The following is a 24,797-nucleotide window of genomic DNA, read 5'->3' as shown; positions in this document are numbered from 1 at the left end:
TCTCGCACAAAATATGACACCCTTTCTTTTGAGAGGGGTCATACATATGAGTGATGCTTCCCTGCATGCCACGGTACCACAGCATGTCCTTTCTTTTTGTAATATCGCCCATTGTTCTCAGTGGGATCGGGGGCAGCAGCGCCGGCCCTATTGAAAATAGTGGGAGAACATCGTGATCCCCTGCTTCCGCGCTGGGGGATTCATTCATCGCCGCAGGGATGCGAGGCAGTTTCCATGTGAAAACGCCTTGCCTTCAGGAGTTTCATATGTTCTCAAAGGGGTCGGTGGTGGCAGCAGCAGTGCCGACCCCATTGGGACCAATGGGAGAACTTGGCAATCCCATCAGCCGCAGCTGGGGGAATTCTGTCAGCCCAGCAGGGATGACAGGATTCCCCCAGCCGGCAATGCAAGGCTGTTTTCACATGAAAACACCGCACATCCATGGGGCTTTCACATGGTGGAAAGTGTGTGACTCAAGCCTGATATTGCCTTCGCCCGTGTGAAACTAGTCTAAGAGTGACTTCACATTGGCGCTGGGGAGTCGGCTTTCCTGCTGCATTTGGGAAACAGGAAAGGGGAATCCCCGTGGACGAACTGTGCCAGGCGGACCCCATTGACTATAATGGGGTCTATCCACTTCTCGCCGGGCGTTTTACACGCAGATGCGAGGTGTTTTATTATTCCAAAAACGTTCCTTTCATCATTTCTGTGACGCTGCGATCCGTGGGTGTGTTTCATGTGCGCTTGAAGATCGCATGCGTTTCCCTTTGATTTCAATGGGAAACATCACATTGCACGCTGTGTCTTTAAAGGTCCCATTGAAGGCAACGGGCGAGGTGTTACAAGGGAGCCTCAAGATAAGACATGCAGCTGTTTGTAACCTTGCAGCATCCTCTGAATGACTCGATTCAAGAGTGCATATTCATGCGTCTCGCACAATCCACAACACTGGCCGGAGATTCTTGCTCGTGCTAAAGCCAGTGTTTATGGCTAGCCTAATTTGATTCTGCTAACAGATCCTCTCATCCTGACCCGTCCGCTCTGAGGGTGAATATACCTTTGTTACATCTTGGAATGCTTTTCCCAGACAATACTATCGTGTTTCCCCCCCAAAAAAAGACAGTCTTATATTAATTTTTGCTCCAAAATATATATTTTTTTGCATGTATAACTGCCTGGACTCTCTTTAAAAATCATGCTAGGGCTTATTTTCAGGGTATGTTTTATTTTCAGAGAAACAGGGTGTATAGACACATGGCCCGAGAATCTATGAATGACTAATTATCTTGGCCGACCCATGGCACGCTCATTGTCCGGTACATTGACGCTGCAGTGAACTCGTGTCTACATCTGTGTCCAATGCAGGATAGTGGGACAGTAATAAACTACTTCAGCCATGGGGGGGGCCTTTTCACTCTTGTTTAGATGGATCCAGCAGGTTGACAGGGCTCCTGTCTGTACTAGCCATGCAGGCATCAGTTAAATTGACCTTTCATACGGTTCTTGGATTCTAGAGGCTCAGCGATAAAAAGGTTCATACGTTTCGCTACAAAGAAACACAAAGTTCCATGTGAGTCGAAGATTTCCTGTCACGTTGGCTACCTGCTTTCTGCAATTTGCCATCCTAAATACCTGGAGACGGACAAAGGTCATGTTATAAATGCTGATAAGGTATACCATGCCAATAACCATTTAGACATGTCATTCCAACAACGCGGAATTATTACTAATGGACTAGCAGAAATAGAAGATGCTGCGGGGAAAAAACGGTCTGAACCCGTCTCTTCAAATTGTCCATGTTAAAGGGGTTGTGCTATCAGGGCAGCTCTTTTCCCTGTGCCTTATTGTGGTATATGGATCTCCAATGGAAGGAGGGGGGAGCCATGAAGGCCACTCTCACACCGGACGCTTTTTACCGCGCTTAGCACGGTGTCCCAAGCTCCCCGCTAATCATCATACATCGCTCCCATTGATTTCAGTGGAGCCTCGCAGACCTGCGCTCGAACAGCGGCCCTGGAGGATCTTACTGTCCGTGTATTACATTTTTCGGACAATCCTCTAATTGTCCGCCATGTATTACTACTTTTCCCCTGCAAAGCCAGCTGTTGACCAGACATCCCATGAGCAGGAACGATGCTGCTCCTCTGGCCGGGCTCATGCGAGTGTATCTCGCAGTAAGATATATGCGCCCAGTCCGCAATAATATTGCGCACTGGCTGCATGCTGCCCATCGCTATATACTATCTTAGTGTGTGCGCGCGTTATATGCACCAAGATAGAACTTGCTGCGATTTTTCTTGCATGTGTATTTCGCGCAATTCGTGTGAGCGGTAACATGGCTGCGCATGGCAGATTGGTACAGCTTATGCCACACACATGGAATACGCAATACCAACATGCTCATGTGAGAGCGGTCTTTTTTCTGAGCAGTGGTGATTGCAATTATGTAACAACGTGTTGTGTTGATTTAAAAAATGTACTATGTGTCATTTAACTTTCTGTTTTTTGTTTCCGCAGAAACGACCAGTGTGGGGATGTACACAAGATGAACGTAAACCAGCCACCTCATTTAGCTACACCGTACATGCAGCCCCTGCCCCCAGGATACCAGCAGCCGGGCTACGGGGGGCAACCAGTGCCAGGGGGCCCTCAATATCCTGGGTATAATGGGCCTGTGCAAGGTTACCCACAACATGTACCTTCACAAGGTATTGTAGATTATAAAGGCTGTTCTATTATACTGGTGCAGTAAGGATGTGTACACATGGCTAGATTTTCAATCCACATGTTATTTTAGTACATTTCTTACTGGTTCATTCTAAATTCTAACAAAAGGTTGGTTGACTTAAAGGGGTTCTGTCATTAGAAGAAAAAAATCAATACTTACCTATTCCTCCCCATTCCGTCTTCTTACCGCATCTTCTCCCCACCGATCTTCTCCAGTCCCCGGGTCACCTCACCTCCAGCCGTTCGGATCCTCTTCTTCCTGTTTTGGAGAGTCCATTGTCTGCAGTTCACTTCCTGCTAGTCAGTGAAGGCTATGAATAACGTAGCATTCACTGACTAGCAGGGAATGCCGAAACATCAGCAGTCTGCTTTAGGTAAGTATAGCATTATTTTTTTAATGACAGAACCCCTTTAACTTGAATTCAGAATCCCCAACCTTCCTGCCTGCCTCCATTCACTGTAAGCAGCAGTTGTTCAGTACTAAACGACTTGTCATTTGGCTTTTAAGCATGCTGAAACTGAACGACTCTGCCTGCATTTACATGGGGCGACTATTGTTCAAAACCCCACGGGAGCGCAGGGTTTTAAACAACTACTAACAATAATCATCCCATATAAAAGGGCCTTTAGAAGACATTAGTTTTACACCTGCTAAGCTTGACTGCAGTAAACACACAGAGCGGTACTGAGATCCCTCTGCTGGGATCCAGTGCTGCAGCGCCGCTGTGCTTCCAGTGTTTGTTGTGACAGATGATGTGACTGGAATTCAGGTGATCGCTGCAGCGTCACAATTTTTATTTTTTTTTGAATCCCGGCATCATGGCGCTCAAGATGTGAGCTGCAACGAGCCGCTGACTGCAGCGATAACCTGACTTCCAGTGACGTCAGCTGGGACCACAGCGGTGGAGGGTCAAGCACTGCTCAGGTTGTTAGCCCTATTGTTTAGTAACCAATGTTCATGGCTGCGTTTACTGCGTACGGTTGTTGTACGCAAAATATGGAAGAGAGACGGTTTGTGAACTGTCATGATGGATTGCACTTTGCCATTCACAGAGCACATAATGTACTTGTTCTAAATGAAGCTATATTTCCTAGCACTCACCGTTCAAGGTAGCACAGTTGTTCGCAGCTGCTATTTTCACAGTCACTTTCAATACACAGGTGACTGCTGCTTAGATTAAGTAATTATGGTGCAGAATACAAATCTTGATGTTCTGTGAAGAGGTCGGGGTTAATCACTTTCCTTTATCTCAGGATGCTCTTACTGATGCATTTTGTTGCAGCAATGTGATCAAACCTTTCACAGCAAAAACCATGCCGCCAATCCGAATGCAGCTCTTCTGGACCTGTAAAGCTCTTGTCACACATTCTTTTCTATTTCCTTCTTTCCTTTTTTTTCATACGACATTGTTATCTGTAGGCAAATAGAGAATTAGGTAGTGCAGTACAAAAATACTGCTTTGTATCCTTTTTTTTTTTTTTCATAACTTTTGGTGTGTGTTTTTTTTTTTTTGTTTTTTTTCTTTTAGGTAGTTCATTAATCTGCCCCGATGTGTAATAGATAATACTCACACATACTCTTCTAGCATTTCATTTGGTGACCTTGAATATATTCCTTGTGTTGTCTATATGCTCTGCAGTCTTTTATTCCTTGTGCTTGCTCATCTTACACTCCTGTATTCCTGTTTTTATATTTCTAGGTTTCTCTTCTAGTTTGGGATTCCCTCAGAAAGGGTCTCCTGATTCTTTCACCTCTGGCACTTCCTCTCCTATTACTTCTCACTATATAGGTAATTTTTCTCTATTACTTGGCCGTGTAGGGAAGGATTTCCCATCAGCTGGTCTGAGGTCCTGTGTGATGGTTTGATGTGTGAGTGACATAAGTAGTCTTCTGAATCCTGTAGATAGTTCATAGAGCTGACGCTAACTATTTCATTTTACCATGTAGTTAACTTAGAGTTAATCAGTGAACTCCAAGGGGAACTCTTATTAAGTCTGTTGCTTCATGTGAGAATTACTGTGATTGTAACTCACACATGATGCCTGTTTATCTTCCCTTATTCAGGTCCCGTGAGATCTCCACCAACATCAGGTGTCCCAACTGCAGCGGGCATGTCTCTTCCTTCAGAGCAGATGCATTACAACCAGTATGGCGGCCAAGGTGACATGCAGAATGGACCAGCTTCATTAAGCAATCAGATGCAGAGGTGCGTCATTAGCATTCATTACCTGTATGATTTTATACACCTGAAAATAACGCTGCATTACATATAATTGCTATTCACAGCAGTAGAGTTCGACCTACCACATTATGAAGACCTCATATATGGCCTTATGCTCCATCCCAGTACCATACATTAAACTGGGTTTTGAGGGAGAATACTATTGATGACCTCTCCTCTGGATAGGTCATCAATAGTTTATTGGCCGGGGTCCGTCGCTTGGGACACCGACTGATCAGCTGAGCGGGCACATGCTGTCAGCATCGCAAATACACACAGGTCAGAGCGGAAGCAGCAGAAGTCACCTCTCCGATTTCTGTGCAGTGGCCGGCGCTTGTAACTGCAGGCACAGCTCTTATTGAAATAAAGGCAAGCCGTGCCTGTAGTTACAAGCGCCGGACACTGCACGGAGGTTGGAGCGGAGACTTTTGCTCCAACCTCTGTGTATTTGCGGCGCTGACAGCATGTGCCCGCTCAGCTGATTAGTCGGAACCCCAAGTCTATCAACTATTGATAACCTACACTCAGGATAGGTCATCAATGGTATTCTCCTTGGAAAACTTCTTTAGATTCTTGCCGTGTCTTTTTAGGAATAGTGTCCTCATAGCAGCTATACATTCGCTGATCAAACCTTTATGTTGGCATTGCGCAAGTCGGCAGTGTGTATACAGAGTAATTGGCCTTTTTACATGGGGCGAGAATTTCACGGTTCTCGTTTGCCCGATGGAACAAGCTAGTGATGACCCGCTCAGGCAGCCCGTTGAGAATTGTGCAGTTCTCGGGCATTTATTATATGTGAAACACTGAGCCATCAGTGTATAAAAGGCACAATAAGCACCCGAGGCGGCAATGCTGATTTTTATGCGGGCCGAAACTGAAAAACGAACAAGAAGCGCACACTTCTCGTTGGTCGTTGGCTCACTCTTAAACTGAACGATAATTTTTTTGTGTAAACGGGGTTTTAAGCAGGCAGCACACGTAAGATAATGTGCGGCTGATTGGTTCTCTTACAAATAATCACGTCAGCAACATGAAAGACTAAAGTAACTGATCAGGGAGCCAACTTGGGGTGCCTTGCGATCTTTGTGCAATGCATTTTTAACATTAGAAAGTCCTATTGACATTTGCGCAGAGATATTGCGATTTTACTCTTAAAAGCATTAAAATCTCACTCCACTTGCACAAACTGACAAATGCTCGTCCGAATTCAGGTGATGGCTCCATAGACAATTCACCTTTTGGTCAGGCAGAAGCCTGCAGTTAACTATTATGAACGCATCTTTGTGTAAGATATAGTCTGCCAAAATGTGCCGTTTCCTCAGACTTGTATCTCATATTTACGACTAGCCTTACAGACTGCATAGTACACAGATGGATGACAAGAGCTAGCTGCCCACCACTGAGTTCTAATGTTGGTTTTCTTTCTGCCTCACTCTTCTAGACTGCATATTACAGACTCCGTTAACATTTTATTCACCACATTTATTAGTTTGTAGCATTTGACTTTTGCTATTCCTGACAAAAATAAACATTTCTCTGCTTCCCTGGGCTATTTCAGATGATCACTGGAGGATGCATTTTGAAAAAGGGTTTTCCAGTTTCATACACAAGCGCACACCATCAGGGGTTAATTTCTTTTTAGGCTAATTTTATATAAAGAATTAGCTCGTTTATATGCCTTTTGTTTTTTTCATATGTCTAGCCCTTAAGCTGGACTCGCATGACCTGATCGGATTCTGCATGTGGGAGCCCCGCTGCAGATTCCGGCTGAGAGCCTGGGCGGTGGACCCCTGACTTCAGTGGAGGCCGTCCACACAGAGTCCGCAGCAAATGAAGCATGCTGCAAATTTTTATTTTTTTTTATTTTTTTCCCGCTTGTTCGTACCCACAAGTGTTCAGGAAATTAACAGTACATGCCTTTCAATGCCTGCGTTTTGCCGCAGGAAGTCCAAGCAGACGGCAATCGCAGATTCCGCTCTTAAATTCCATTTGTGTGAGACCCCCTTTCTTCTGACAGTGATGAAACTCAATAAATAACTTTTCAGATATCAATTTTTTTTTTCTTTCATTTGATGAACTAATCTTATTTTCTATTTCCTGCTCCAGACAACCCGTGTCTCAGCCATATATTCAAACAGCGCCTCTTTCACAAGGAACTAATTTTCAGCAATACCCTCCAACCTCAACCAGTACACAGCACTTAACGAACCAAATGATGGGCATGCATCTTGGTGGTGTGCCTACATCTACTCCACAAACCTCAGCAACTAGTTTTGGTAAGACCCTTTAGAATGATGAATTGTAAATGGCATCCTACAAATATTTTCTTTAGATTGTATATGTGCACCTTTCTTAGCAGCAAATTGTCTTTCCTACAACTGTCTGTCCTCCTCTTTTTTTAACACCTTTTTGCCACCAGAGTGTAAATGTTTGTTCTGGGAAGTAATTTACATAAACTGGTGTAAATTTACGAAGTGAAATGTCGCTGTAGTAATGGCTGCGGATATTGTTGGCAGCCAATCACTACTAGCTTCTGAGGGACCGATCAGAGTGGTCCTGCCCCAGCAATCGCTGTGATTGCTTAGTCAGTGCTAACTGACCAATCGTAGCTCAGAAGAGGAAGATGCACTGTGTACATGGCAGTCTCGCTGACCAACCATCAGTGTTTCAGCAGTGGTTAGAGAGAGAGATTGTGAGGGGAATCTGATGAATAAAAGCCGTTTTAGAGCAATCGTCCTAGTCTAGTGGCTGATCATGTCGGTGTAGTTAGTGTACCATCTGATCTGTCAGTGTAGTTCTTAGCATATTAGTCAGTGTAGTTTGAATTAAAATAGAGTGCTGCCGTGCCGCTGTCCCATAGTTACCCAACCAATAAATACATTCATGTAGTTGTAGAGCAGCACGCACGGTGTCCCAGTACGTTTTAGGTGCATAATGAATTGGATATCCGTACTATGGTCTGCAGTAGGTTTACTGATGAGGAGGCAGATGCAATGATTGCATCTGAGATGGACTTTACTAGTCACGATGACACCTGGTGTCATTCGCTTTGTTGTATAGCTACTTTGAACCCCCAAAAAGGCGTTTGTGGACTGTCATTTCAGAGGCCCTTGATACTTATAATCCTATGTGGATTAACCCTCGAAAATTTCAGACCCCCAGATCCCCAAATCTACTGAGAACTCAAGGATACAATTTGACCCAAAAGGGTGTATTTTTTTAAGTGTTTTTTTTTTTTTCCTGATTATTTTATTGCCTTAATGGCAACAAAAAGCACCCTATATGCCCAATTTTTTTTTTATTTTCTTTTGCAAAAACCCCTAAACTATTTTTGCCTAACCCCACAGGTGGACATCTGTGGATGTAGGAGAAATAATATTATGGGTATTGTATTGTGTATGTGTGGTTATGTCAAGGATGCGTTTAAAACCATCATAAAATTCCTGCATTTTAATTAAAGGATTTAGTACCCACCCAGCAATGACCCATAATTAAGATTGCTTATATAAAATCAGGCACGTAATAGAGTTTCAATGCAAGGTTTTTCCCAGGCGTACACTGCTGAGAAAAATATGTGAGTCCCTGGTGCATTTTGAAATTGGGCTTCAATTCTGTCAGTACTTGCCCAATAAGAGGGCAAGGTATGGCACGAAAATGTACCAGCTGTGAGAGAATGGTTCAGGATTTACGAAGGCAAGGATGTCTGAATTGAGCCACCAGAATGCCCTCTTCCTTCATGGAAATGAGAAGAAAAATTGTATGGGAATTGGTGCCCCCACTTCTGGACCGGGGAACCACCTCTACCTGGATAATTCTTACAGCAGTGTTCCCCTATCCTAGAGCCTTGCTGCCAGAAAAACTGCGGCATGTGGCACTGTTTAAAAAAAAAAAAAGAAAAAGAAAAGTTGTTTCTTGTGCAAAAAATCGGAAGGGGTGCGAGCCGGGCACTATGCAGTGACAAAGTACTGTATGTCAAGTATAAAGTTAAGAGGGATGTCCTTATATGGAGCACAATACATGCCCATACTAGTACCCCATACCCAGTACGAGGTACCAGTACACAGCCCCCCCCAAGCCAGACTGCTTCCTTGACTACAATAGGTACACGGGAGGGGTTGACCTGTCTGATTAAGTCTTCATGCTGTATAATGCAATGCGGAAAACAAGGGTGTGGTATAAAACAAATTCTTGAATTACAAGAGGTGGTCATCAAGGCCCTAATATTTGGGTACCAGGAAGGGGAGGAAGCAGTACTGCTGGAAGCGAGGACACATGTATAGTACTGGGGCAACACTTTCCTAGTGAAATTCCCTCCGCTGGTAAGAAGGGGAGGACCTCCAAAAAAGTGCATAGTCTGTGACAAACAAGTTATAAGGAGGGACACCGTTTATCATTGTGAAACGTGGCACATCCCAGCCCGACCTGTGCATAAGAAATTGTGTTAAAATATACTACACGTCCCTGGTATTTCAGTTTTGTGATATTGTTGAGCCACGGTTATGTTTTATCTCTGCACAGCTTATACATAAAGCCACATGCCGTTCATCCTCTTTTGAGCCCTGCCATGTGCTCGCACACGGGGCATTGCCATACTACGAAGAAATTGGGTAAACGCATTGTGTGGTGCTTTTTCTCTTATTGCCCCTTGTGAAAATCTGGGGCTAAACCTACATGGAAAAAGTTTAATTTTCAAATCAAAATGTTAACAAATTATATACCTTTTGTGAAATTTGTTGCGTCCGAAAAAAAAATAAATAAAAGAACACCTAATTGATTGCAATACAAAGTAGGCCTATGGTAAATATTAACTATTTTGTAATGTATGACTATCTTATGAGAGGAAAAATTGAATTTTTTTTCCAAAATTTCAGTAAATTTTGAATTTATTTTTATTGATGAAAATTTACCACTAAGTACAATATGTAAAAAGAAAAAAAAAGAAAGAAGTAAAAAAAAAACAGGATCAGAATCACGTTAATTAAAGGCATCCATAAGTTACCACTGTGTCCTGAAGGCCAAAATAGGCTGTCATTAAGGGGTTAGTCAGATTAGAACATGGATGGTTCTTTGGAGTAGCTTACTCAGTGATCTTTTATTCTTCTATAGGTTCACAGAGTCCTCTTCCACCGTCCTCTGGAAGTTTTCCTGCCTCTGGGTCGGCTACTTATAACCCATATTCCAATAATCAAGGTCCAGCTGCTATGAATTTGTCCCAAGTAATGCCTCCGACTAGTTTACCGCAAGTGCAACCACCTCCAAGCCAACAATTTCCTGGACCACCCGCTTCACAGCGCCTTCCTGCTTCACAAGGTTTTCCTTCTCAACCAGCAGCACCAGCCTCTCATTATCCACCACCTATTTCAGGAGGTCTTCCACCTACAACAATGCAAGGTCCAGGAATACCAGGACAGCCGCTATCTGGACCACCTTTATCGCAATCCAACAATATATCGCCAACTCAAGCCCAACCAGCTGTTCCTGGTATGATGCCGGGACCTCAAGGACCCCCTCCTCCTATGCCGCCGCCTGGTCAGGGAGGATTCCCTCTTCAGCAGAATGGTGAGCAAATTGCCTTTAATTGAATATTCCTTACAGAGAACTTTTTTAATTTTAAACTAACAACCCACCTGGACAAACAAATATGGCCACACCAGCTTCTGACTGCCTGAGGCACACTGTGCATTAGTATGCAGCGTTAGTTTAAGACACTACATCTGCTTTGGTGAACCCAGTGCTGCCCCCATGAGCAGTGCTGGTCAGTCTGAGTAGCATGTAGTGTCTTAGACGACCGATGCATACTATGCACATGTGTATCAGGTAGCCAGAGAAGCTGGCTGTTTGGCCAACGCATCATGTACTTTACATGATCAGCAGGATCATCCGTGTATGGCCACCTTACTAGAAAGTACTTGGATTAGAAAGGCCACATCTGTTGGAGGTGCTAAACTGTAGACTGCAGCTGTTAACCTCTTGTTCTGCTTGTTTCTAGGTTCCTTTGGGCAGGTCAGGGGTCCACAGCCTGGATACCCTACGGCATATCCTCGTGCACCCAACTATGGTAACCAGCCTGGTCCACAGGGGGCGCCTATCCAACCACCTCCTGCACAAAAGAGGTTGGATCCAGATTCTATCCCCAGCCCTGTAAGTGGATTTGTTTCATATGCACATTAATCTACGTTGTCTTTAATTTAAATAGTGTTTACTAGAAGGAAATGACTCAAAGGCTCATCCACCTGGCTGTATGTTCTTTCAGTTCGTGAATACGCAGCGTTTCACACACCAAAACTTTACCTGTTCCCTGCTTTTTGCGGGGTTTTTTTGCCCTCATGTTCGTTTTTCACTCACAAAAAAAGGAAAAAAACGCAAAGGCCCCATTGATTTCATGGGTAAACGCACATGTATCTTGCATATTTGCTGCGGATATGTGAGCTCCCATTGACTTTTAATGGCCCATTTTTGGTCCCTAATATAGACTAAAATCGGGCATTCTGCATTTGTTTTTTTTTCTTTTGGTCTTTCACAGCGCATGCAAAATAAATGCAAGTCTGAATACCTCAATGTAAACCAATGGGGTTTCAGCTCTCTGTATTACACATTTAAAAATAAACGCGTTGTACAGAGTGCAAATATGCCCATGTGAATGAGCCTAAACGGGCATAAATGTATTCCTAGTCTATTTTCTATTTCTAAATGTCCACCTGTTTACCCCACTGCACCCATTTTTAGAACATGTAATGATACAAAAGTGAAAGCTGCTTCCAGTGTAAGACCACTTGTGTACCTTAAAGGGGTTGTCCACATTCTGCTGATTTTATTCAGTTATAGAATGGGACATAATACGACTTTCTAATATACATGTATGTAAAATTCTGTTGTGTGTTTTTTTTTGTTTTTTTTATCTGTGTGATGGACCCTAATTGCACCGTAGAATGGTATAGTTCATTGACTGGTCTGTCTATGGTATTGGACATCAGTCACGTGACCCCCTGGTATTCGACGCTGATCAGTTATGTGATGGGTGAATAGTAGTTTACTCAGAGTCAGAACTCCAGATGGAAAACTTAACTTGGGAGGGGGGAGAAACATGTAAGAGCTGCTACTGCAGACACAAGATGTTGCTGTAGGTCTCCTCAATAAACTAATATACACCTGCTGGGTACCTATTGGTGTCAGTTGAATGACAGGGGTCACATGACATGTTTTGTGGGTCACATGAAATTAATAAAAAGTAGTAAAGTTATAAAGTGGGCCACCCTTCTTAACCTGAGGACACTGTTCTAGAAGCTATGTTTACTGATGTCTGGTTTTAGACATACATCTTTGTCTCGCCCTTAGAATACCACATGTGGATAAATGCATTTTTTCTGTATTTCTATGGTTTTATAACTTAGAGTGCGGTCTGCAGAACAGCTGCACGTGCCAAAGCCACAGTGCGATAATGGTGCCAACTCTCTGCTACAACAGTACTGTCCTGTGTAGATGGACCCCAACCATTGAATCCACTTTAGATATGGCAGATGTATGCCCTTCTATATGTTGTGCCCTATTTCCGCACTTGTATGCAGATGCACATTGTTGGCTCCGTGTAAGGAGTCCTCTGACAACCTGTTCATGCTTCTCTCCTTCTGTGTGAATAAGCTGACATGCGACAGTGGGAATGTCCAGCATGTAATCTGGTTTCCGATGGGGTTTTATTATACCTTACGTACTAAATCAATCTGTCCCTCTGTAAAGCAATTAAACGCATGAAATGCTTCTGCCGTCTGCCCTCCACGGACGGGTAGATGGTGGCTGAACATAACATGATGTTTCCCCTTCCCCTTTTTTTTCTGTTTTTGTTTTGTTATCCTTTAATACTCTTTCTCTTTGCTATTTTGTGGCATCGCTTACTCTCGTCTTTTAAACAATAAAGCAACTTAATGAGCTGCCACCCCAGCAGAAAACAAGGCACAGGATAGACCCAGATGCAATCCCCAGTCCAGTAAGTGAAGAGTGTGCTTCATCCCCTTGTCTGTGTGATCGTGACCCGGCTCGCTCTACCTCGTGCATGCCACTTACCTCACTAACGCATGTCTCCTTCCATCCCCTAATGCCACTAATCCCTTCATTCCCACACTGTGTTCACGTAGCTAATGGTGTGTTCGTCTTGCAATATGGGTTGTCTAGATCTGTGCTACACCTCCAGGGTTGGGGACATAATGTGGACTCGTGTTCATTGGCCTGACAACTGGAATGCAATATGTATCTGCAGTAATACCCTCAGAGCCTTTGCCGCCTGACTCCGGGGCCTTGTCCGCCTCTGAACTCCATAGTTTACAGCATTTGTAGGACTATAAGATGCACTCAGGTTTACACTACAGGAAAAATATTCTTTAGGCCTCATGTCCACTAGCTAAATTGAATTGCGGAATCCGCAGCAGATTTTGCCCATAGGGAATCATTGGCCATCCGCGGTCCATTAAATTGATTTTTTGCACCCGCGGATGGCATTTTAAAAGAATTGCGTTTTTCACGTGCAGGAGAAAAAACGCGGAATGCTCCATTCTGCCGCAGATTCCGCGCGGATCGACACACATTGCTGTCACATTGATAGCAATGTGTGTGGATATCTGCATGCAAAAAAATACAATTTAAAGCAAATCCGCGGCAGATTCTGCGCAGATTGTATTTTTCTAGTGGACATGAGGCCTTACTAACGTAAATGTCTCTGGGGTTCTAATAAAGTGGAGGGGCTACCGCTATTAATTTTGGTGTTCTAGTATAGAAGAGGGGCTAATAGTGAACAGTCGGCTCTTGATAAACATAGTTTGTTCATTCAAACAATGGCACAAGCACATAAATTCACATCATACACAGCTCTGCTACATGCACATTGTACATACACACAACATACACAGGTCTCTGCTACATACCACGCATAGCTCTGCAACATTCACATACAACTCTGTTACATACAGGGGGTGGACAAAAATATAGAAACACTGTACGAAATGCATGGGATTTTAACTGTCTTAGCTGTCCTTTTGACCCCTCACTTGGCTGAGGGCTTTCCTGCCAAATTTGTGTTTACTTCACCTCTTGCCCTGCTCTGGGTGGTTTGGGGAGCCAGCTGGTAACAGCAGCTGAGTGGCTAAAACCCCTGACCAATAGAAGCTTGTTGCTCGGGCAGATGTTCACTTCTGCCCGGCAGCATCTGGGTCATATTGCCTCCTTTTTAAAATCAGTCTCTACATGTCTTATTGAATTATGGTTTATAATCCCATATAACTTAAAGCGTGCATTTTGCATGGTGTTTCCATATTTTTGGCCACCCCCTGTACATGCACACGCAAAACCCACACCTCTACTAAATACATACACACATGCAGCTCATACAGCTGGCATATTAACCCATTTCAATCCACTGTCTGACATCTGAAGACATTCTGATTGAAGGCCGTACAGCTTCGATGTTGGAAGACGTCCGGCAGGGTATTCTTACTTTAAATTACTGGCCGCATTGTTGTCGTGCGGCCTCTCCAGCCTGTCCCATACCGCAGTACTGACACAAGGCAGCAGATGGCGCCATTGTATAATTGCAGAAAGAGAGAGCCCACCCCCTAGGAAACCCTGAATCCAAAATTGGATTGCAATGGGTTAAACACTGATTTTATTAATGCTAAATCATCACATATAATTGCAGTAATGCATAACCCCCCTCCAGCTGCTTCCTGCTCACGATATCATCAGAGCGTCGTTCTAATGAATACACCGGACTAATAACTAGGAGTCAGTTGTGTCACATTGTGCCAAGTGGCACGTTGTTTGGCTTATATTTTCGTAATATGACATAGCAGACTGCTCAGCACAATTCCCAGAAGGATAATCAAGGCTCTGAGTGCCTGACACGGGATGGTAGCCGCACTCAACGCTGGGATTATATACAAGGGATAAGTGTCATGATAAATTAGGAATATATTTAGTTTGTTTTTTTTTTAAGTGTTAAATGGTTTAAAAAAAAAAAAAAAAAAAACGCCTAAAGCGGAAAAATAACTAGTCCGAAACTGACGCGGGACCCCCGACGCGTGTAAATGTGCTACGACAAAAAAGTGTCATAAGTGCCAACATAGGAGATTTTCAATATCCGTATCTATATATGTGCAGTGTGCTAGAACGCAGCAGTCAATAGGACATCTCCATTGAAATGCAGTATTAGTCTTTATTGATGAATTTCGGCACTCAACACCACCTCTGTGTATGATGGCCTCTTGTACCCAGCAATGTGTCTGCACTCACACCGGCTGGCATCACATGGGCAAGCAAATTGCACAAGATTTGTGCATTGCAAGATGCACAAATATGAGCCCCATTTTTTTTTTTTTTTTTGAATGGGGTCCTACACATGAGCGAAGTTTTCCCACATTGTATTGCACTGTGATACGGGAAACAAATCCTGGTATGTTCTATTTCTGGGTGTGCCTTCGCATCTACCATTGTCTTCAATGAGGCCAGCAGCAGTGCACCACATGCTGGGTGCACATGATGCGATATCTCTCATTGAAAACAATTGCAGAAACTCTGCAATCCCCCGCCGTGTGACTGGTATCGTTCGAATGATTGTAGCAAGGCTGAAGACTATAGCCCCATTTACAATGCCCGACACTTGTTCCCGCACATAATAGCTCCAGTTCTCCTGCACAGGATCGAGTATCGTTGGCTCACGGGGAGTCTGCAGGAGATTTCACTCCTTGCTCTCCCCCCCCCCCCCCCCCCTCTCCATTCACTTAACATAGCGGCCGTTCAGTACTGAACAGCTGCTGTTTACACTGAGCAATCATCATTCAGCTCATCGTCCATCCTTTATGCTGCACAAACGAATACTGGTTCATATTCCCAGCACTCCAGCAGAAGATTGGCAAAAAAAAAAAAATCTGGCATTTCCTACAGGACCAGATTATTTTTGCACTCTGAGTGACATCGTATCACATTAATCTAACTTAGCTTGGACATGTATCTATTAGAAATACAGTGATTCCCTTTTTCAGGGGACCAAGCATATTAAACTTCTTAAGAAGGAAAACGTATTAGGCAGAGTCCCTCTTAAGATGTTTTGAATGGTAATGCATAAGATAAACTTCTTAAAGGGATTCGGTCATTAGAAAAAAAAAATCAATACTAACCTGTTCCTCCCCAGGCCGTCTTCTTACCACGTCTTCTCACCGATCTCCTGGCTCCTCCAGTTCCCGGGTCACCTCACCTCCAGTCGGATCCTCTTCTCCTGTTATGTAGTGTACATTCACGTCTTTCTCTTTCCAGCAGGTCAGTGAACGCCGACTCCTATTCCGGGCTATTGCTGAGACTGCCCATGCGTGGTGTCTCGTGGCAATAGTATATGAACATTCGCAGTGAGACAGCACGCATGCACAGCCCCGGCAATAGCCCGGCCTAGGACTCGGCATTCCCTGCTAGGCAGTGAACACTACATCACTAGTACACTGACCTGCAGGAGCAGAATGCCGGCAATGTGTGGTCCATAATATGAAGAAGAGGACCTGTCTGGCTGGAGGTGACAGCAGGAGCCAGGAGAAGATCTGGGAAGACAACTGAGTAAGTTTTTTTTTGTTTTTTTTTGTTTGTTTTTTTTGTTTTTGTGTTTTTCCTGAATGACAAAACCCTTTTAAGTTGGAAATACCCCAAAAATTACCATTGAAGACCAAATTTCTTAAAACCACTCCAATAAAGAGTGCTTTGTACGTGAAACAGTTCAATAAAAGAACATAGGACAAAGCGCAGACACTACAAACGTGGCAACACTGTCCACTGTTTAGTCTTCAGGAGATCGTCCAGTGTGGTTTGTCTTCATTTTATTTTCAAACAAACTCCCGTGTCCTCCAGTCCCGGCAGGCTTCTCGTCAGGATCCAGGGCCATGGGGTTTTGTACTTGGGAACTGCCTGACTGTTTCAAGACGTTGCAATGCCTCAGCATAGGTGGGTATCGGCCTACTTACCGGTGCTTGACCATTGTCTTCGTCCTCATCACTATCCATATTGTCCACTTCATCTTCTGCACTCGGCAGATTCCCTCCGCACATGTGCGGTGCAGACCTACCGTGTGTCGCACTTAGTAAATATAAAACAGAGCAGCACCATAACAAATGCACGTGTTGCTGGGATTATGGATTGCATCGGTATAAAGCGATTTATATGGGGAAGTGTTCCGCCAGTAACCTACAAAATGACACTTTTTTTTTTCTTAAGCGAAAATGTTTTAGGGGGGGAAAAAGTACATTGATCTTCTGGACAAAAAATTCAGGACCAAGACAAATCGCCGTCTTAGGCGGGAAAATGTCCTAAGGGGGAATCGCTGTGTGTGTTCTTTTAGCTTCTTTAGTGGCTTATCTGCTGGGCTGCGGACCCTGAGACACATTGCTGGGGATGGGACGCTATCAGACATAGAGGAGGTGTTGAGTGACAAGGTTCACTAAAAAGACTCAATTATATGTGGATTGTGTTTAATGGAGATGTCCTATTGACCGCTGCAGTCTGGCAGATTGCACATATATGGATACAGATATTCAAAAATTTCCTATGTTGGCTGTATAATCAACAGAAATACACCATAAATCTCTAGTTTTTAGTGTTAGCACATTTACAAGCTGCAAGGGCCCCACGGCAGTTTTTGTGGTTATTTTGTAGTTTTGGGATGTCTTTTTATTTGTATTGTTTGTTTTTGTTTAGTTTTTTTATTTTATTGAACTTTTTTTACCTTTTTTTTATTTTTAATAAATTAGAAACTTATAAAGACCCTTAGAGAGCCGCCTCTCTCCTTTTTATATGTATTTTTTGTGCTGTTCTAGCTACTAGGAGTGTGGACCTGTAGCAGGCATAGTGTATATTTTCCTTAGGTCAGTCTCACACAGGCCTTCGTAAAAACACAGCATTTTTAACGTACCCCATCATTGCAATGGGTAATGTGGTGCGTTAAAAAGCACTGCGGTTCAGAAGGGACTATGTCCTCTCCTTGAGGAGAGCACCTAGAAGGTGAGTGAGGAGACTTATAAGGCCATGCATGCTCCTCTGGGAAATATATGCAAATAAAGAAGATGGAACAATACCTCTACTGCGCCACCTATTGGATGGCAGCATTTCTGCAAAATAATGGCAGACCCTTTATACAAGTCTGTAGAACAATGATTGGGAATTGTCTCCTCACACCTTCTAGGTGCTCTCCCTAAGGTGAGAGGTTACCCCTCCCGACCCACATCATAGGTCTCTCACTAGCCAACCTAGAAACCTGCTGCACACTGCTGAGGGGCAAAACCCTGAAGCAGCTATCTGTGTATGGATTCTGGCTTGTGGTCAGTTCCCAATCACTGTTATAAAGACCCGTATAAAGGGTCTAATATTGATTTGCAGGAATGTTGCCTTCCAATAGGTGGCACTAAAACTGAACCTACAGCGTTAGAAACGCTGCGCTAAAACGCTCATCTGAGAAGCCTTAATTGAAATTAAAATAATGCAGGCTCATTACAGCATTTTTAGCGAGGCTTTCAAACGCTGTAAATGCAGTCTGTGTGAGAGTTGCCTTACATAGGGCAGCAGATTAAGCCGACAGACCTGCTTTAAAGCCAGTTTTACATAAGCACATTAATGTACCCTTAGAACCTATGTGTGTCCCGGCCCGACCGGTGGGTTTACTGATCCATCTGTGATGTTGAACGTTCAGGTCAGTCCCACTGTTGGGTCGGGACACATCGTATTACCATAAATTATAGTATACGGTTTAGGCTGCGGAATGCCAGGCCCACTTTTTATGCCAGTTTGGAAAAGTTGTCCAAGAACTGTAAAAAGTGACAATATTGTAGACCTTTATTACATATGTATGTGTTTGTATATAGATACTGTGTACATAGTCTATGTTCAGTGGTTATATAGTCCTAATGTTGGTAGTCTTCAGATTAGAGCTTGCCACTTCCAACCATTCTAGGGTGTAACTTGTATCACTAGCTCCGGGGACTCAGGCTGAGAACACAGGATTGCCATGAGGTTAGTTATTTTAGGTGTTGGATGATGAGGGAGCTGGTCTCGATGCCCCCTGCACACGACAGTGCTGGAGTCCGACCCTGGCAGCAGCGGCGTCTGCGCTTACCTGTAGTTTCTTGGCTTTTTCTGTACTTTGGATGGGCTGCACAACTTGCCCTCGCACATGCACAGTACAGATTTTTATTTATTTTCCCTTTAAACTCCTACCCTTCACACGCCATTACCTGGCACGGACGCAGACTTAACGAAGGGAGGCGGATTGGATGGCTTTCAATGGAAGCCGTCCGCACGGAACCCGTGCAAAAATGAGGCATGCTGCGTTTTTTGTTTTGTTCTTTTTCCCTTTGCGGGCTGAAACCGCAATTGGTTTCCTCTTGCGTGCTGGAAGATCCGATTTCCCATAGCATGCTATGGACTGTATTTGCTGCGGATCCATGGTGCGGATGCCTGCCGCAATAATGCGCCCGTGTGCAGGCGTCCTGATTCAGGATGTAGGCAGCCGGCACTGTTGACCTCGTTACCCATGTGGGAAAAATACAAGAAGCCTCCGAGCCCTCTATCTGTTCATCAGTGACACCTGAGCTAGTTATCCCTGGTCATTGTTAGATGTTACCGCGTTGCCCTCTGAGACTGCTGGTGTAATCGCGCAGCCAAAATGTATTATTTATAGCTTTGCCTTAAATAGGGCAGGATGGCGGTAAGTAATATGGAGCATACCTTCATGGCAATATCGAAAAGGGTCAATAAGACCTACATATGGGTGGGGACCTGTTCTTGCTAATATGCTGTTATGTTAATCTTTTTACGGATGACATTCCCTTATACTTTGCTCTCCTTTCTTTCTAATGGGCAGAATAAAGGCCTTTCAAATCTATGCAGGCCTTTAGAACACAACTTTGTAAATCATCTCTTGGAGCTCATACAGTGTGAGGGTTCGTTCCCACGGCCGTATGCGTACGATGTTGCGAGTCTGCCACAGAATTGTACGCATTACAGCGCATGCGCTCTGCCGGCAGAGACCACGTATGCCCGGGAATCACGCGATCACAGACATGCGTAGTTTGATTTTTCTTTATTCCCCGTCCTCTGAACAGAGCAGGGATGCATATATAACCGCTGCCCATATGCAACACATGCGCTTGGACAGCATTTCATATACAGCCAATGCAAAGGCTGGATGTGATACGCAGAGAAATGGATCATGCTGCGATTTATTTCACCTACGTATCGCTATGCAGCGCCCACACACAGGTGCGACTGGAAGAATAAAAGTCCGTTGACTTTCATAGCCTTCACATCGTATTACGCATGTGTAGAATATGCGGTGACAATGCGCTATGTGAATGAGCTCTGAGGCCGGACTCGCACAAACGGGTTATCCTGCGCAGTACTGTAGTGTTTTTTGGGGGGGTTTTCGTGTGTATTTCCTACGCTGTTGCTAATTGATGCTGCGGGTCGGACGCCTCCATTGACTTCAGTGGAGGCCGTCTGCAGCACAATAAAGCGTGCTGTGACTTTTCTACCGCTCGCAGAATACGCAATTCGTATCCGCGAGTGTGAAGGAAAAATCGGAAGTTCATGCCTTCCAGTGCCTGCATTTTGCCACGGATCCTCCACACGAATAATCACAGATTCCGTAATTGGAATCCGTTCATGTGAGATTCCCTGATTGGGAAACATGGTAGCACTAGAAATGCTTTATATGCATTTGTCCATGTACATATTCTAAAATGAGACCCTACTGTATATACTTCTAGAAGTGCCTTTGTACCGTGGGCACATCAACCTACCTGTACTTGAATAGAGCTTGTTTATTTTATGTTTCTTCGATAATTTAGACATAGAACGTGAAGCATTACGACACGCGATTTCATGATTCTTAATTGTTCAGCACATTTTTTCTTTTACAAAAGTATTAGTTTTCCGCCCCAATTGTTCCCTCTTATGTTTAAAGGCCCACTGTGGTGTTTTGTTTTTTTTTTAAACTTTATTCATTCATTATGTAGCTATCCCTATAGTATGTATATGTGAGTTAGGCCTCCTGCACACTGCAGAGCCAAATTCTTCATGCCGAATCCGGCTCTGCCAGCAGTGGGGTCCACACGTACCTGCTGTCGCTGGAGAATCTGTACTGTGTATGGACCCAGTGGCTTGCCGTCGCACATGGGCAGTACATTTTTTTTTTTCTTTTCCTTTTCTACATTTTTCTTTTCCACACCGACGCCATGGATGTGAAACCGAAAGTAAAATATCTCCTTCTCAAGATGGTGCTTGACAAGCATCAGACAGGGAGCTGCACTGCAAGGAAGTGACTGGAATACACCGAGACCACCTCTGAGAGTGTGACAATCAGATGAGGGGGGCAGGCATGGGAAAATTTGTTTTAGCTGGAGTGGCCCGTTAAAAGAAAACCATTTAGATTTTGCATGTGGTTTAGATTTGTGTGATGTCACCGGTGTAAGCGTAGTAAACACATCTCATGTATGTACTGTTCTACCTGAGGTAACCCATCCGCCATTATGCAGGGAATAACTTCCTTTTGTGCTTTCTCTCTCCCTAGATCCAGGTAATAGAGGATGACCGAGCGAACAGGAGTTCTGAGCCTTTTATCACCGGTGTGAGGGGTCAAGTTCCACCACTTGTTACTACCAACTTCTTGGTCAAAGATCAAGGTACGTTTAGCTTATAATTTGGGTCTGCTGCATTAACTCTTTCCTTGGTATGAAAATAGAGGTGTTTAATATGAGCAATACTGAGCAGTATTACCTTCCCTGTCCAAGGGGTCCGGTATGCTTACATTCATGTTTTGGTGGGGCTCTGCTTTTCTAATTCCATTTTTTTTTATATGAAATAAGGTCTGATGGATTGTTAGCAGTTGTTCAACTCCATGAAAGTTTTTAAAAAGTATCTGCAACAGTGTAAAGAAGCAAGAAGTAATACTCTCCTTATCGCTCCCCTGGTAGTCTGCTTCCCACACTTCCCTGATTGTCCCAACGGTCTGTGTTCTGTCTGCTCCAAAGGGGACGTGTGACTTTGGTAATGTTGGGGCAAGCAGAACAGGGACCGGTGGTAAAGTGAGTATTACTGCATTTGTTTTACGTCGTTGGCAGTTAATGGGGTTGGACAACCCTATAAAACTCTAAATGGCTGCTTTTTATTGTTTTACCTAATAATTCACTTATCTAAATTGTCTTTCTTCTCCCAATTCAGGAAATGCAAGCCCACATTATATCAGATGTTCATCATACAACTTTCCAGCCAGTTCAGATATGGCAAAACAGTCGCAGGTTCCGCTGGCTGCTGTTATTAAACCTCTGGCTACATTGCCATCGGACGAGGTGAGTATTTACAGAGAAACAGACTAAAACAAAAAATGTACCCAGGAGGCGCTGGCTCCTAAACTGCAAACTTTACAAGCCAAATAAAATTTTAAGTTGCAAACGTAAATGTATAACTGATGCTGTAATAGGAGGCTTCTGTGTGCAATGTCCTGCGTCTCTCCCCTCCTTTTAATTCTTCCTTTTCTGCTGCTGTTTGCTGTTAACGGAAGGCCACACAGTGGATGCAGGGCACCTAATGTGGCTTTTACCGCAAATTGATTTGGTTTACAAATTGACTGGTAATGGCTGACAACATTGAATGGCTGTAATTGGTTCATAAAACACCGGCTCTGATTGGATCATGAAGCATCATGGTTAAGCCAATCACAGCAATCTCTTGCTGGAGACGAGGTATTCAAGCCCCATTACCAGGAAGAGAATGCTCACTCAGTGCTGAGAACTACACGGAAGCCTGCCAGAGCACCACAACCCAGCTCGAGGGAACTGAACACTGCCTGCTAGGTGAGTAATAAAACACCGCCTCTTTTGGGACAAACATTAATATAAGACAGTGTCTTATTTTTGGGCAAACATGGTAGTAGCAGCTCATGGATAAACTGGACTCCACACTTTCTGGGAGCTGCAGGAGCATGCTGTAAGTTCTTAAAACACTGCACATTATTCAATGATTGACAGACTGCTGAAATCAGCATGTCTGTCTCTACTTTATGCTGCCTTCTGTGAGAGCTGCATAAGGGACAAAACAGGTTCCCTTTAAAAACCACATCACGGCCATGGCACTAGTCGTACAGCTTGTCGCTATGTGTAAGTTTTTCGTTGCGTTGGTGACCACTTTGTCCTCTATGTGAAGTTCTGTTATGTTTTTCCTTTTGTAGTCCATCTAGGACACAGGATTTTGTGTCTTAACTGTAGAAACGCAGTTTAATGCCCATAAGTAGCACTATAAGCAGAGTCGTCTTCTATGAAAGTGCATTTGGTAAAGCAAGATATATGAAAAGAGTGAAATGGTGAAATATAGCAGATTCCGCAACACAGCGGATAAACTGTATTCTACAATTCCAGGGCTATAGAGCTCTTGTTGGCATTGTATTATATTTAGTCTTATACCCCATTTTATGGGCTAAAGTGAAACTCCAAACTGTTTGTTCTTGTCCTAATGGCGCTCTCCACTTCTTGCTGTACTTGAGTAGATCTGCTGGCATTGTGGTCTTGATGTGGCATGACCCCAACCCCTGTATATGAGGAGAGCAGCTCGTTATGCTCTCGCATAAGGGATGTCAAGCATCTGGTGCCAGCAGATCTACTAAACCGCTTACAGAAATACATTGGGGGGTGGCAGGTCCTCTGCTATTCCAGACAAAACACGTAAGAATTAGAAGCAGAGGAGCCTTGTTTTCAATGACATTGGTATATCCGATGTCTTCAAGTGACCTCTCTTACTATAGATTTTCTTGCCAACACAGGGTTGAGAGATTTGGCAATCGGGCTTAATGCACTATATTGCATTGGATGCATAGTAGGCATCGTGGTACTTGCAGTCTACGTCTAAAATGTTTAGGATCCTCTCCTGGTTTTGGCAAAATCGGATGCAAAAATACTAACCAGATCCTGCTCAAAATACCAGAAGAAAAAGCGCCGCATGCAGCACTTTTTCTTGCAGCTAAAAGCCATCAACCTTAGTGGAAGTCAAATGGACTCCATTATAATCAATGGGGTCCTTTCAACGCGGTTCGATTCCGTTTTGAGATAGAGCTGTTTGGCCCCAGGGGATTTCCCCTTCATGCACCCCGAACGGAGCGGGAAAGTAGAACCTCAGGCGCAGGTGTTAAATCACCCTTAGGCCTCGCTCACACAGGCATTTTTCAACGCTGCGTTTACTGCAGATTCCGCCTGGTCTCTGCAGCGCTGGCATGCCTTATGTCAGCGTTTTCAGCACAGCTGAAAGCACAGCCAAGGATGCTGATAAAAAAAGAAATCAATACTTGCTTAGCAGGTGAAGCTGCTGTTCCCAGCACCGCTATTGGGACCTTGTGAAGTCGGCAGATTGCTGTGATTGGCTGAATGAATGAATGGCTGTGATTGGACGCATCAAGCGCTGGCTCTGATTGGCTCAGCCGGCTGTCACTCCGCCAATCGGAGCAATCTCTCACTGGGGTGGGAATTTAGAATCTCAGTTACCAGTAGAGATGAGCGAGCGTACTCGGAAAAGCACTACTCGCTCCAGTAATTGGCTTTATCCGAGTATCGCTGTGCTCGGGTCTGAAGATTCGGGTGCCGCTGCGGCTGACAGGTGAGTCGCAGCGGGGAGCAGGGGAGAGCGGGCGGGAGAGAGGGCGAGAAAGATCTCCCCTCCGTTCCTCCCCGCTCTCCCCTGCAGCTCCCCGCTCCGTGCCGGCACCCGACTCTTCAGACCCGAGCACAGCAATACTCGGATAAAGCCAATTACTGGAGCAAGTAGTGCTTTTCCGAGTACGCTCGCTCATCT

General features: G+C 44.2%; 1 protein-coding gene across 4 annotated transcripts in view; it reads left to right on the top strand.

Moving 5' to 3' along the window:
- SEC24C (SEC24 homolog C, COPII coat complex component) overlaps positions 1-24,797 on the top strand; it is a 46,947-nt gene that overhangs the window by 1,329 nt on the left and 20,821 nt on the right. For 3 of the 4 annotated variants that reach the window (XM_066600494.1, XM_066600496.1, XM_066600497.1), the window contains exons 2-8: positions 2,518-2,708; positions 4,793-4,934; positions 7,056-7,225; positions 10,056-10,508; positions 10,939-11,090; positions 21,532-21,643; positions 22,182-22,309. In XM_066600494.1, the coding sequence (XP_066456591.1) occupies positions 2,546-2,708; positions 4,793-4,934; positions 7,056-7,225; positions 10,056-10,508; positions 10,939-11,090; positions 21,532-21,643; positions 22,182-22,309 (1,320 nt within the window). In that variant the 5' untranslated portion in view covers positions 2,518-2,545. Of the gene's footprint in view, positions 1-2,517; positions 2,709-4,427; positions 4,518-4,792; positions 4,935-7,055; positions 7,226-10,055; positions 10,509-10,938; positions 11,091-21,531; positions 21,644-22,181; positions 22,310-24,797 lie in introns of all 4 variants that reach the window. The other variant, XM_066600498.1, reaches the window with a different exon arrangement.

This window comes from Eleutherodactylus coqui, chromosome 4 (genome assembly GCF_035609145.1).
Source record: "Eleutherodactylus coqui strain aEleCoq1 chromosome 4, aEleCoq1.hap1, whole genome shotgun sequence".
NCBI classification, from domain to species: Eukaryota; Metazoa; Chordata; class Amphibia; order Anura; family Eleutherodactylidae; genus Eleutherodactylus; species Eleutherodactylus coqui.
The sequence above is the reverse complement of the archived record's forward strand: the minus strand, read 5'-3'. Positions and strand labels throughout refer to the sequence as shown.